General features: G+C 31.3%; 1 protein-coding gene across 8 annotated transcripts in view; it reads left to right on the top strand.

Moving 5' to 3' along the window:
- The window catches only part of GRIK2 (glutamate ionotropic receptor kainate type subunit 2), a 407,838-nt gene that overhangs the window by 229,471 nt on the left and 164,411 nt on the right, over window positions 1-13,956 (top strand). For all 8 annotated transcript variants that reach the window (XM_061460222.1, XM_061460224.1, XM_061460220.1 and 5 more), the window contains 2 exons: window positions 2,185-2,298; window positions 12,995-13,201. In XM_061460222.1, the coding sequence (XP_061316206.1) occupies window positions 2,185-2,298; window positions 12,995-13,201 (321 nt within the window). The remainder of the gene's footprint in view (window positions 1-2,184; window positions 2,299-12,994; window positions 13,202-13,956) is intronic.

Raw genomic sequence — 13,956 nt, 5'->3', positions numbered from 1 at the left:
GAAAAGAATGGATTTGCTGCAGTGTTTATGCACAGTTTTCTCTAGAAGCAACAAATTTAAAAAGATATTTGTGTGATCTGGGTGCTTATACATATTAGAATATATCTACATCTGTGGTATAAGTTGTTGGGTTAGAGCTCATTAATAAAGATAATGCAAAGAATGTCTTGTTTGGAACATATGTTTTTTGTCCACTTCTTAGATTTTTTTATTCACAAAAATAGCAATATAAGTACAGTTAACCTCATCTAGAAAAATAATGCAATAATTTGTTGAGACAAGTTTCTTTTTAAAGTAATGCCACAGATAGTCTATATAGTTATATAAATCCCAAATTCTGACAGTTGTTTATTTATTTGCTTGTGACTGTGGCTACATTAAAAAAATAGAGTAGGAAGTATTTTAATTAGCAGTGTGTTAGCTTTAGCCAAGATAAATTTTAATTATGAACTTGAATAAAGTATAAAATATAATGAATTTAGGATTTAGGTTTGATCAAATAAGGTGATAGTGTTTTCTTAGAAATTTGTACCTGAAATTGAATTTCATAAAGGAGAATTGTCTAGCTTCATTTAAGTGAAGGAAGAGCCAGGGACAGGCTCAAGTTCCCACCTTTGTCATTCCTTGCTACTATATTCTAGTTTGGTCTTTGAAGTAAAGCAAACACTGTGATTGCCATAATTAACAGAACACCGCACCTAAATTCTCAATTCTTTTACAGTTTTTTTAATTGTGGTCAAGCTGCAAGTCTGAACATTCTAGGTTTTCTAAAAACCTTTCAAGGCACTAAATGAAATAATATTAAAAAAGTAAATGAATAAAAGCTTTTTGTAGTAAGGTTTGGTTTCAATACTTTGAAATTATATGTTAGATCTTATTTTACAGTTATTTTTCTGAGACACACATGTTCTTTCTGCCCTTCATGCTTCTTTCATCAGTTTATGAGGGACTGAATGGCCAAAATTCAAGAATCACAGCCATTCATAGGAGTGACAACTTGGAACTAAGTGTTATGCAAAGAAGAAATCTAAAATATTAACTTCTGTGGAACAGAAAATCTTAAAGCAAATTTGTCTTTCCTCTATTACAGCTTCTGCTAATTAATATTCTGCTGTGTTATCAGTTTTAGAAATTAAACTCTCTTTATTTAACCCATACCTGATTGCATCCCAAACTTACTAAGCAGCTGTACTGTAACAAATCACTTAAAAGTATATAAAAAATTTCTCAGGAATCAGTATTTAAGATTAAAAAAAATAAATATGTGTTTATATATGCATATATATATTTATATATACTCAAAATCAGACCTCACAGAATGTTTTCTTTCTAGATATAGTTTAAAAATGTCATTAATTTTTAGTATAGATATGCTTTATATCTGTAATGATATTTCAAGTCCTGTCTAGAAACAGAAAAGAAATATTTCTGGTTTGTTGGAGTTTTTTTAAGACAAGACAGTGGAGTAATACAAGCATTCTGATGTCTAAAACTTATATAGCATGTTTACTGCTTGCCCAGTTTAGTTTTAGAGTGATGAAATTGAAGATAAAGTATGTATTCATAAGCCACATAACTTATGATGTAGCACATGAGACTATCCTTGAGCTGAACCATAAAGCATAAACCTGGACCTTCTTGCTTGGATAAAAATCCTGTTGAATTTATTGGAATAAGAATTTCAAGTTATAAAATGTCAAAAGAGCTACATACTGAATATTTATCTGTAAATCAGTTAAGCTATTGCACTTAACCTACTTTCAGTCTTCTCCATTACATTTACCCCAAAACATCTTTCTGCTGTGCCATTCTCTCTGGTCACGGAAAAGGGTAGATCCTTCTGTAGAGACTATGGTCTTTGCTCTTCAATAAATTTCCAACTAACTTTTAAGTTACCTTCAGATGTGGTTTACCTTGAAGAATGAAAAAAGTATTCAGTAGCTTTAGATATTCTGTGCATCAATTTTTCCACTTAATGTTACACTTCACAAAACACTTTGAGGTATTATGAATCATATATTAAATAAGTAGACTTTAAACATAATGACCAACAATAATAGAACAGGTTTCAATAATTTTTTTTTTTTTTTTCAGGTCAGCAATCTTTTTTTCCTCATAGTGTTCTTTTCTGGATGCTGAAATGTAACTAATAGAAAATTTACATGGTAATTTACTGTTTTATAGGTAGGAACTTGGGATCCATTGAGTGGGCTTAACATGACAGAGAATCAGAAAGGAAAACCAGCAAACATCACAGATTCCTTGTCTAATCGTTCTTTAATCGTTACCACCATCTTGGTAAGTAATTATATTTGCTTTTCCAGAAGTACAGTTATACTGAAAAGATAATATAATTTGCTGTACTAATTACAACACTAATAAACACTCTGTAGTATATGTTATAGTTACTTAGAAATTACTGCATCATGAATGAACTCCAGCTGTTAAGCTAGTCATGGATATTTACTTTTATCCAAATGGTAGGTACATTATCTCAATTGTGGAGTTATTTTAGCTGATTAGTAAATTCACTTTCATTATTATTGACATAATTGTCTGGTTTCTTCACAAAGATTTTTGGTTTAGTACTATATGAGAGGACAAAAGGTGTTTGTTTAAGAAAGTGGTTTGGCTGTGAGCCTGACAATTCTAGCCAGCAAAATTTATTGATTTCATTTGCTAATCTAACACCATTACCTCTAATGAAAGTACTAAGTATTTAACATTTATTTTCATTACCATTATTACTTGATTATTAAATTGACATTTTTAATAATATAAAAATTTAATTGGGTTATTTGAACTAGATCAAATAAATATTTTAAGTAGCTTACTTTTTATTTCCATTGTTGACAAATTCAGTTGTGAATGAGGTATTTTTATTTATAATTGTATATATTTAGTTACATAAAAATAAATGTTCCCGAATTTCACATCATAATTTAGAAATAGTAATTTTAATTTCAAACAAAATGAAAAACCTTCCAGTTTGTCTGCTGCCACCATTATCATGAATTTGTAAATATCAAGAAAAGAATTCACTTCCTATCAGTTTTATTCTTCAATAAGAAGCTTTTACTTACCAACAGATATATTTTGACATTTCAAACTAGAATGTATTTTCATATGTACATAGATAAAAATGTCAGTGTGCTTCAAACCGTTTATTTAACATAAACCATGAAATTCCACCCAGTGTGTCACTTGTTCACTTATAAAGTCTGTTTTTATTTGTGGGTCTACAAACTAAAGTCCTTTGTTTCATTTATTCTACTAATTGAAAAATACATACCTGATATATAATTGGAACATGGGTGACTAACTTTCAGACATAAATTCTTGTTATGCTAAGACCAGCACAGTTTTACCACAATTTTCTCTTGTACCGTTATTTAATATCATCTGTTGTGATTCTCTTTTTATAAAATGAAAATAAACCTCTTAGAGTACCTTAAAGTAAAAGCATCTTTTCTAGCATATTAGTATGTCTTTTTTTCTTCCCACTGCCCTTCACAAGTTTTCAAATTTTATATGCATAACAACTGCTGCATTTTCAAGTAATGTTTCTTAGTAATTCCACCTGACCCTCCCTTTACTCCTGTTGCATTGTACCCAGATTTCCTGCCTACGATTTTAGTTGAAGAATTCCACCAATATATAACTTTGCTTCACATTTTTCCTAATTGCTTTCTAGAATTACTGCTTTCCAGAATAAAGTCCTATCTCTATTAAGTGGCCGGTTCCTTTCATTACTCAGTATTCAACCAGCCTATCATCTGTACACTTAGTTAACAATCATTGTATACTTGATTCCAGATCAGTGATAACAGTACTGGGACAAGAACCAAATTCATGTAAGATTACATAAGAAACAATAACTTGAGGTGTTAAAATTTAATTTACGATTCTATCTGTGTATTGGTGAGGTTTGAGTTCATGTACTGTATGCATCATATTGATTTTCTATGGTAATACTTACACTTGCATGATTTTATTTCATATAATGATCTCAAGAAAAGGTAAGTCACATAAATATAAGTAGCAATGCTATCAACAAAAAACACCATGTCTGGACTTGTAAAGCTCACAATAGTAGATTCCTAAATTTTGTGGTAGCAACTGCTTTTTGTAATCCAGGTTACACTTTCTCTTAGGGGGTATCTTTTGTTAGTGGTGTTTTATAAGCATCTGTCCTCTTTACACGTATCGAAATAAAAGAAACATGAGGACTTCAAACTGGTGTTACACATTGCTCACTTGTAACTGCCTTTTATACTTCAGCTATGGTTTAGTAAAAGTTTTGATAATTGCAGTAACTTTTCAGCTTTGAAGACATTATAAGGGTGGTACTCAGAATAACAAAGGGAACCAAAAATTTTTCTGGTGCAGAAAACACATGTACTAGATTACTTTTGTAACTTTAACTTTTTGTGCTTAATAAATACATTTCTGTTAGGCAGAAAGCATATTACTGAATATTCATTTTGTAGCAGTACAGGGGAACAGTATGAAGTACTACAGCTCATAGAAACATATTTTCTTCTTCATCACCTTCCTTTTTTTAAGTCTAGAAAATACTGCTTTAAAAAAAGGCAGTTCTCTCATTTAAATCTCTTCACGTGATTTTTCTATGCTGCTTTTCTCTCAATAGTCTATAGTATACTGCCAGCTGTGGACTCTTGATCAGTTTTCTCTGTAGTCTGCTTCACACTAACTTACCTTCTAAACATCCCAGTGTTTCTTTTATTTTTAATTGTCTTCTGAAATTCTGAATATCTTTTTTCCTCCTTTATATTGTAATCATCAAGATCCTTACATCTGTGAGTATACTCTGTGTTTCAGTTGCAGCTGTGTCTACTGCAGAGGAAAATATATTGATAGGCAAAATAATAATAAACTGTAATTCATACTGTAAGTAAGGATGGAACTATGTGATATTATCTTTGTATTGAAGTCTGCATAATGCATGATAACCACCTGAAAGATTATTCCTTGAGCTATTCCGTAGCTCTATTCTGAGAAGGGGTCAGGGCTCCCAGGACTTTATCACTTCTCAGAAGTCTACTGGCATGTAGTTTTGTTGCAGAACCATATCTGGTTTCTATGTTCTGACCCTATAGCAGCCCAAAATGCCAGCTGAACAGATCTGATGGAGTGGTAGTCAGCTTTTTTACAGGGAGAAAAATTTGAAAAAAAACAATAACAAAAATATGCTGTTTGTGTTTTTTGTAACCATAGGTTTAGATATCTCAATCTTCTTGATGTTATTTTTTAAATTAAATCTGTATTGAAACTTCAAAATTTCTTCCATAATTAAAATTGTACATTTTAAATATCCTATGTTTAAAAAAAAACCTAACCAAACAAAAAAACCCCAACAATGCAACAAAAATCCTTTCAAAGCCATTAATAGAGATTTCTTACTATTTGATGCTCCTAATTTGACTGTTATGCAAAATATCAGAACTCTGATTTTTTTTAATATATTTTAGATATAACTAATTTTTTTTTTTTTTTATTTTATACGTACTCTACGTTTACTTGGGAAACTTTTAAACTTTGTAATTCAATTTCCATATATATAAATGTATGTGCATGGTGTTTGTTTATACTAAATTACATACTAGCCTATACATCTTGCACAGATTGATTTGTCCTGTTCTGGTGAAATGAATGTCCCTTTCCTTTCCCTTGTAATTAGTGTTCATGTGCTTTTCTATATCTGTTTAGATCATAGTTCTGAACAGCTCACAGTTGTCAATTCTGATAGTTTTAAGAAATATGTGAAACTTATGAAAGGTGCGTGATAATTTCAAATGTAAGGGTTTTGTTACTTTTGCAATATGAAAATACTTCTTTATCTATACTTCTCTGAAAAAAATCACTCTGAATATTTTAGAAGGAATAATTATAATAGATTTTCTAAACAGTTTTATTTAGTTCAAAATGTAATAACCCCAAACTGTATTTTATTTATAAATACTACTTTTTATAATGTTTAAAAATCTGATACTGTAGAAATGCCATCTTGTTTTCAAAATCAAGATGTAAAATCAAGTGAAGACCAAGTTTTCAGTATCTGGCTTTTTTTTTTTTTAGGTATGTCATATTTCATTTTGGATACTTTCTCTCCCTTTCTTTTGCACCCAAAGGATATTTAAAACATGAGATTGTAATGGCTAGTTTTTCAGATTTTAAATTTATATATATAAAAATATAAAACAATATAAATAATAATATAAAATAATATATATAAAAATATCATTTTGTCTTTATAAAAATGGATGTCTTTGTAGACAGAGTTGCAAATGTTTAATATTTTTAATTTTCATTTTTACGGGATATATTGAGGAAAGATACTGGTGAGCAGGCATTTTCTCATAATTAGTATTGTTATCATTCTGGAATGAATCAATCAATACTGATTCAATCAATACCAATTCAATCAATACCGATCAAATCAATTTAAATCAAGATATTAATAACTTGATAATGTTTGGTTCCAAATATGGCAGCCCTAAACAGCTATTTCTCTTTCACAAATCTTTTTAAATTGTATACTGCCAGAAAATAGTTGCATCTGCTTTTATCTAGCAAAAAAGTTGAAAACTTGATGTTTTTCTATTTTTTTTAGTCAGATGTATTAAATTTTTTACATTGGAAACTAAAGGAATGTTCAATTCTTAACCACAACGCTTATTTTCAGCTTTTACTAGTGTTGTTACCCCTTTCTATATATTCTTCTGTTGTGATAAGTGTGTGCCTAACTACCTCTCCCAGACTTCTTATGCCCATTTCAGCATTGAGATGCTGAACCCTCCCCTTGCTGAACTTCATTTCACTCTTGCCCCAGTCCCACTCCTCTGAATCCAGTGACCAGTTGGTGTAACAAAAATCTAAAGCAAACTACTGTAAAGCATTTCAGGAATTTTTCCACTGAGAAAGCTAAATTTGCGTGCTGTGTACTTTATGGTGCTCAAAATACAAGAGTTAAAGTTGAAAATCACCCTTGTCATAAGATTCAGCATAATTTCTGTGTACTTCTAATAACATTTCTGGCCTTCAGACTTGCTAAGTATGCAGCAATATGCTTGGCCACAGTGCTTGTTTGTATTTCAAATGTAAAAGTAACTGATGCTTACCAGAAAAAGAATTATGAGTTTTGAAGGGAGTCATAGTATATGAATGAGTGCAGTAGGATCAGCACAAGTTAAAGTTTGACTTGGTAAAAAAAGGTCAATAAAGCTATTTTTCTCCTGGCTGAGTGCAAAAAGAAGGTAGGATGACCATTTGTTTATATCTCTGCATAAGGACTGAGAAGTACTTTGGATTCCAAATTTACAGCCTCAACCCAAACTTCTCTCAATTTTCTAGTGCTTCAATTACCTTTTATTATTAAATGCTAGTAATAAAACTATACTTCTACATAATGGCAAGGATCAATTTATAACTCCTTTGTTGGGTTTATGAGCACCAAGGACCATCAGTCTAGGAAAATGCCTACTGTATTTACCAGATGTCTAGGTTTTGCATTTTTTTTCTTAGATTTTCCCCACAGTCTTTTGAAAATTTAAGACACATCATAAGAAAATTATGTTTTGCTTTCCATTATGGTAAGAGCTAATAATGTCTTTGATATTCTTCATGCATCATGAAGACAGTATGATTCAGCTCAGCTGAAAAATAGGTTAGTACAGGCTGCACTGTTGCAACAGTTTAGCACTTTCACATTCTGTGGTTTATTGAGTCAAGTGTTTTTGCTTGAAATAGGCATTCACTCATATCTGTTTTGCTTTACTGGAGTGGAAACTTAGTACACTTTCTTGAGATGCAGCTGAATTAATTTAAAGTCTGGCTAAAGTTGAGTAAAATGTGGGGGAATAAATAAAACTTATTTTTTTAGCAGTGTGATAAAATGAGGAGTGGAAGTGCAGAAAAGAACAACTATGGCTTGAGTTCTTCAGGCTGTGATTTACCAAAACAAAGTTATGACTACGTGTTTCATGATCCAAAAGGTCATACTAGTGACTCATCCAGAAAATATTTTAGATGTCAAATAAGGATTTTCATAATTAATGTATATTATAGACAGTATAGTGGAAGTAGGTGACTTTGAAGGTTTTTTTGTGTCTGGTCGTAGTTTCTTCTGTAGAATATCCTGGCTAGCTCAAATGAGTAGTGAGATGCCTAATATTTTACATTATTTTGATTGACTGTAACTAGTGGATTGCTTCTCCTCTCCCACTTGAATTTTGACTGCCAACTGTGGAAGCCTGTTGTGTATTCCTTAAATCTGACATAAATGTTAGTTAGAAATGGCAGCCTTTTAACTCCAATATCCCTGGTGAACAGAAGCTAATGATTAGAATTCTCTGTTCTAACAGTGTCAAATTTTGAAGATGTTTTTTTTGTTTTCATCAGGGATTCCACTTTTGTCTTGTTGTGCTTTTCTCAGTACTGATAGTAATGCTAATACTGATGATGTAGATAACTATCCATAAAAATTAAAATTGGAATGTAGAATTTATTGTTGCCATTTCGAGGAATATCTTTGTAGTTGACATTTAATAAGCTCACAGTAATAATTCAAGTAAGTATTTTTTGTCCAAGTCTGAAAAAGAAACATATCAATCAAGTCTACAAAACAATGATAATAAAAAAATCAACCAGTAATTTTTTTCTATGCTCACAGTTGTATAGAATAAGTGTGTTTCATTCAAGTATTAGCTGTTCATTTTAAACATTACACAAGTCTGTAAAACTGTAATATAAATTTAACATGTAGAAACACAAGAAAAATCTTTTATTGTGTAGGGAAGCTTGAAGTTTGTGATTCAACTTATTTATTCAAAACCAAATACAGATAAATTTTGCAAATGAAACACATGAAAATGTGTAGTGGAAAAACTCTTATATTGACATACCTAAAGAAAAAACTCTTTGGAGATAGTATCCTTGGTGTGTATTATAGAAATAATGCAATTTAGAGTGTTATTATGAGAAAGCCAATTGTTTATATTCATGGAATATTAGCACATAAAGCTACTGATAAAAATCACGGTGCTTAAAGTTCACCATGCAGCCAGGAGACACCAACTTATCAATAAGACAAAATGTCTTTATTCAACACCAGTACATGTAAACAAAAAGTTTGCATGAAAAGAGCAGTCATCTGTCACTTGAGGGTCATATCAATCTTGAATGAACTAGTAATTTTTCTGTATTACTCAAGAAATACTTTTCAAGGATTTATTTTGTAGTTACAGATACAATTTTTAATCTACCTGCTACTTTAGTCTTCCTTGTGACCATATGTTTATTTACAGTAGTTTTACTTTAGAATCATAGAACAGTTAGGGTTGAAAGGACATTAAGATCATCTAGTTCCAGCCTCCCTGAGATGTGCAGGGACACCTGACACTAGGCATATTTTCCTGATGATTCTGATTCTTCTCATTTATTTTTATCCTGAAAATTATCATTAGCAGGTTTTTAATAAAACTTTTTTCTTCCTTACATCTTCTCTAGATCTGATTAATTTCCTTCTCATAATGTTTTGTAATGAATTAATACTTACTCCTTTCTAGTCAACTGGACTAGGTAGCTCCTTTACAGATAATTGATTTTCCTTGTGCTGAGAGAAAGGTCACATAAATTAGATGCCTTTTTAACTAGCCATAAACCTGCATTTTATGAAACAAGATCACTTTGTATTATATCATCTTTTGAGTTACTAGAATTGACTGTCTTTCATTTACCTACTTTCACAGGACTAGAATGATCTGAGAATCAAACCCTATGCCCTCATGATCTTAGATCATGATCCTATCCCTCACGATCTCAGATCCTGCAGAATTCTGCAGAGTATCACAGGATGGAATTCATCTGTATTTAAAAACTCCTAAGGCATAGAATAACATTTCTGGAAAAGAAAAATTCCATCCTACTATATACTTGTTTGTTATACTGTTATCCCGAGTGGTAAAGATATTGGCGGTATACCTCAAATGAAGAATCAAAGCTTTTTCTTTGTTTGCTTGCTATTTTTCTTCCTCTAAACCCCCTATTTTAAAAAGAAATAGTGGGATGAAGACTTTCCCTTCAGAGACAAAGCTACTCATATGAAGTATAAACAGTTGAAGCAAAACTAGGGCTTGAAAACTTTAAATTTGATAGTTTGGTGATGTAGGTATACACTGATCTTTGGAAGGAGTGTACTGCATGTACATTTTTCATTTCTTCCTTGTCTAAAAATATTTACATTAAATACTATGAATTATATGATTGTATAATTAGGTGTATAATTATATATGTGAACCTTTTGATTTTATATAATTTAGACTCTCATTCTTGAACAAGGTTTATAAACTTTTATGATTTAAACTTGTGAGAAAATGTCAGTTTATCTAACCCTGAATTTCAGATGTAAGCTACTGATACTAAAAATTTATTAACCCATGTCCCTTTTATCTCTTTCATTGTTCCCAATGCCCTTTATCTTTTTCTTTATTTTCATGTTCTTAGTGTTTCTATTTATATAAACTTCATTTGGGTAATTCTTTACTGTTGAGCTGGTCAAAGGTATGCTACAAAGTTGGCAAATTTCATGCATCAAGAGTAAGCTTAACCAGAAGCAAAATTAATTAGGTTGAAGTAAAGTGTTTTTAAAGTTCGATAACTCTCCCTTTGGTTGCTCTCATTTCAGGACAAGCATACTTGATAAAAATACATGGTAGAATCAATTTTCTGTAGCCTAAGTTAATTCAGAGTAAACATGTTTTCTGGAAATGACTCTGCATGAGGATTTTTTCAGGAATATTTTTCTTGGAGCACTTGTGTATGGGCAGTGCTTATTCAGTGGCTTTTGCTGGAAGCTACTCGTGTCATTCCAAGCCATAATGAAAATGCTAAAGGGAAGGTTTTGTTGTTTGTTTATTTTTCACTCTAGGGAAATGTGTCTAGTTGAAAGACTATTAATTTCAGCTGAAAATGCTTAGAAGATCTTAAGGAACATTTTGTAAACGTTTTGAAAGCAAGTCTGACCAACTTGTTTTGTGATGTGTTATAGTGATTTTTAAGGGTCATGATTTCAGGAGCTGAAGGATAAAATTAAAATATGAACAAAGTTAAAATAAATATTTTAATATCTAGCAATCATTCAGTTTAAATAACCTGTCTACATTATCAATTATAATTGTCCTACTGAAATATTTTTGTGGAAGTAATAATCCACCAAGAAGCAATGGTCATCCATGTGTTTAATGCATAGACAATTTCCTAAGAGTGTATTTAGTAGCCAGTTTTACATTAGCACATGCTATAAATTTAAAACTTGAACACATAAAGCATGTAGTCCCTGCATCAGTTTTATGTTTGGGTTTGTTTTTTTTTGTGTGTGTGGTTTTTTTTTTGTTGTTGTTGTTTTCTTGTCTTTTCCATGTGCCCTTCACATTTTTGAGCTACATTTCACTTCCTCCCCACTTTCAAGTTTCTGTTGATTGAAGAATTCATGCTTGAGGTTTGCTACTTTTCTGCACTTTCTGTGTTTTGTCTTGGTACAGCTTGTGCTTGGCCAGTAGTGTTATTTCATTAAGGAATCCTGATTTTCCCCTGAAAAACATTTTTCTTACAGTTGTTATATGTGAGATGTCGTATGTGAGATATTTCATAACAATTGTCCTTTTACACTTCTTTAAAGAAAGCAAGAGATCTTCCTGGGCTCTCCTTTGCATTTTGAGTAAAATTTTACATGCTAAGTTCCAGTTTTATGCCGATATAATGCTTAAATCATGGGACACCTCAAGACACATGTTTACATCAGGAATGCTGACAAATCTTTATTAAAGCTGTCGGATGTGTGTAGAATGAAGTGCTTTAACCCCAATGAGTGCTGATGTGGAGGTTTAGGGCTCTATGAATTTTGTTAAGTTACCCTGGAGAGTTTATCTGATTATTCATTGCAACTTATATCTGCTGCAGTAATTGCATCTACTATCATTTGTCTTACCTTACTTGGTGCTTATTTTTTATTATTCTAAAAAATGAAAAAAAACCATGTCTAACACATGACCAAAGACTGAGCTGTGTATTTCATCTATCAAATAAAACTTGAATATTGGTGCCATATTGTAGTGGAAAACGATACCATTTGGTATTTGTGTTTTTATCATTAATTTGAGGAAGGCTATCCTATACTGAGAAGCAGATGTAAAAATCTTATCTTTTGCTAAATGTTGTTTTTTCTCATAATTATGAATACATTGTCAATTATTTTAATTTGTTTGCAGACCACTATATGCAAAAAAGTCACATTGTAATTTAAACTAAATAAGAAAATGTTTAAAGAAAATAAATTTTCATGGACTGTACGTCATGGAATTTGATTTTGAGTTAACTTTTTCCTGGTTTTGCTACAGTCTTGGAAATAGCAGACTATAATTTGAGGCAACAGAACAGTAGGAATTTTCACTGAAATTTGCCTCCTCCTGTAGGTTTTCTACACTTTACCTGAAAAAGCATTGAGAAAACAGCTAAAATACTTGTGTAAAGAAAAGTGTAAATCATAATACTTTAAACGTTTGATGTTTAGGGTCTGAATTAATTTGTTTCAGTTGCCAAAGAACACTGTTTCTGCATTTCAAGAGGCTTACAATGTCCATACAACCAATGTATTTGATTTTAATGTATAATGTAATTTGTTAAGAAGGACACTTAAATTTGGTTTTATATGTATTCCTTGAAGATACGTCTGTAGTGTTTCAGTGTAATTTTATTTTTTTTTTAATAAAAATGAGAAAGATGGTCTTTTGACTAACTTCAGTTTGAAGGTAAATAAAGACTTTAGACAGACATAACCAAAATCTAAAAGGATTCTACTTTTAATTCTAGTTCTTTGTACAGGGAGTGTTATAATGCCAGTGTACTACTTTAGATTAAAAAGAAACAAAAATTATGGGGGCACTCATTATCCATTCTGTCCTTTTAATTTTTACAGGAAGAGCCGTATGTTATGTTCAAAAAGTCTGACAAACCCTTGTATGGAAATGATCGATTTGAAGGTTATTGCATTGACCTGCTCAGGGAGCTGTCTACTATCCTTGGATTTTCCTATGAGATTAGACTGGTGGAGGATGGAAAATACGGAGCCCAGGAAGATGCCAGTGGACAGTGGAATGGAATGGTTCGTGAACTAATTGATCATGTAAGTTAACTTTTGAAGCCTTCTATTATCAGTTTGGATTCCAATTCTGTCTATACTATTTGTGAAAATTTTATGATAATGCCGTTTGAATAGTACCGTTTTGGAATATGCAGCTGTTTAAAAAAGTAATGCAAGTAGCTTCACATCAATGGTTTCGTTAGTGTAGAATGTGTTTGTTAAACAAAGACTGTTCTGCATCTCTGTTTTGCCTATAGGTAGTGTTGTTTCTACCAAACTGGATTAGCTGTTCCATGGCATATGCCTAAGTCAAAATATAGAAGAGATAGTATTCAGAATTTATTTCTGAGAAAAAATATATGATTTTTTGTGACAGAAGTCTACATCTTTTTTAATCAGTAGAAGCCAGGTTTCATCTTCTTATAGTGGATCAGAGATTTTCTCATAGAGAAGTTTCTGTATGGAGTGTTAATATGAATTATTTGATATACAGCAAGAACAGGAATATCGTTCTTGAAATAGTAACAATAAAGTGCAAACAGATCTCAATATATACTAAAGCAGCAAATTAATGCAATGTGTGTCAAAATGTATACCATAACAATTACTTGTAAATGAGTAAGGCAGGAGTGTCTTACTGTCTTTCAAAGCATATGTTCCCAGTTGATCATGCCAGTTAAATTCAGTTTCTTGGAAGCATTTTAGTAAATTTGAAAATTATGTCATTGTCCTTTTTTGCATTTGGGCAGATTGCTTCAAATAGTAGCATTTGGTCAAACAGAGATAAAACATACTCT

Source organism: Pezoporus flaviventris, unplaced genomic scaffold (assembly GCF_033815535.1).
Source record: "Pezoporus flaviventris isolate CSIRO_AGI_PZ_B2104156 unplaced genomic scaffold, CSIRO_AGI_Pfla_v1 ptg000031l, whole genome shotgun sequence".
NCBI lineage: Eukaryota > Metazoa > Chordata > Aves > Psittaciformes > Psittacidae > Pezoporus > Pezoporus flaviventris.
Note: the sequence above shows the minus strand (reverse complement) of the source record. Positions and strands in the feature narration are given on the sequence as shown.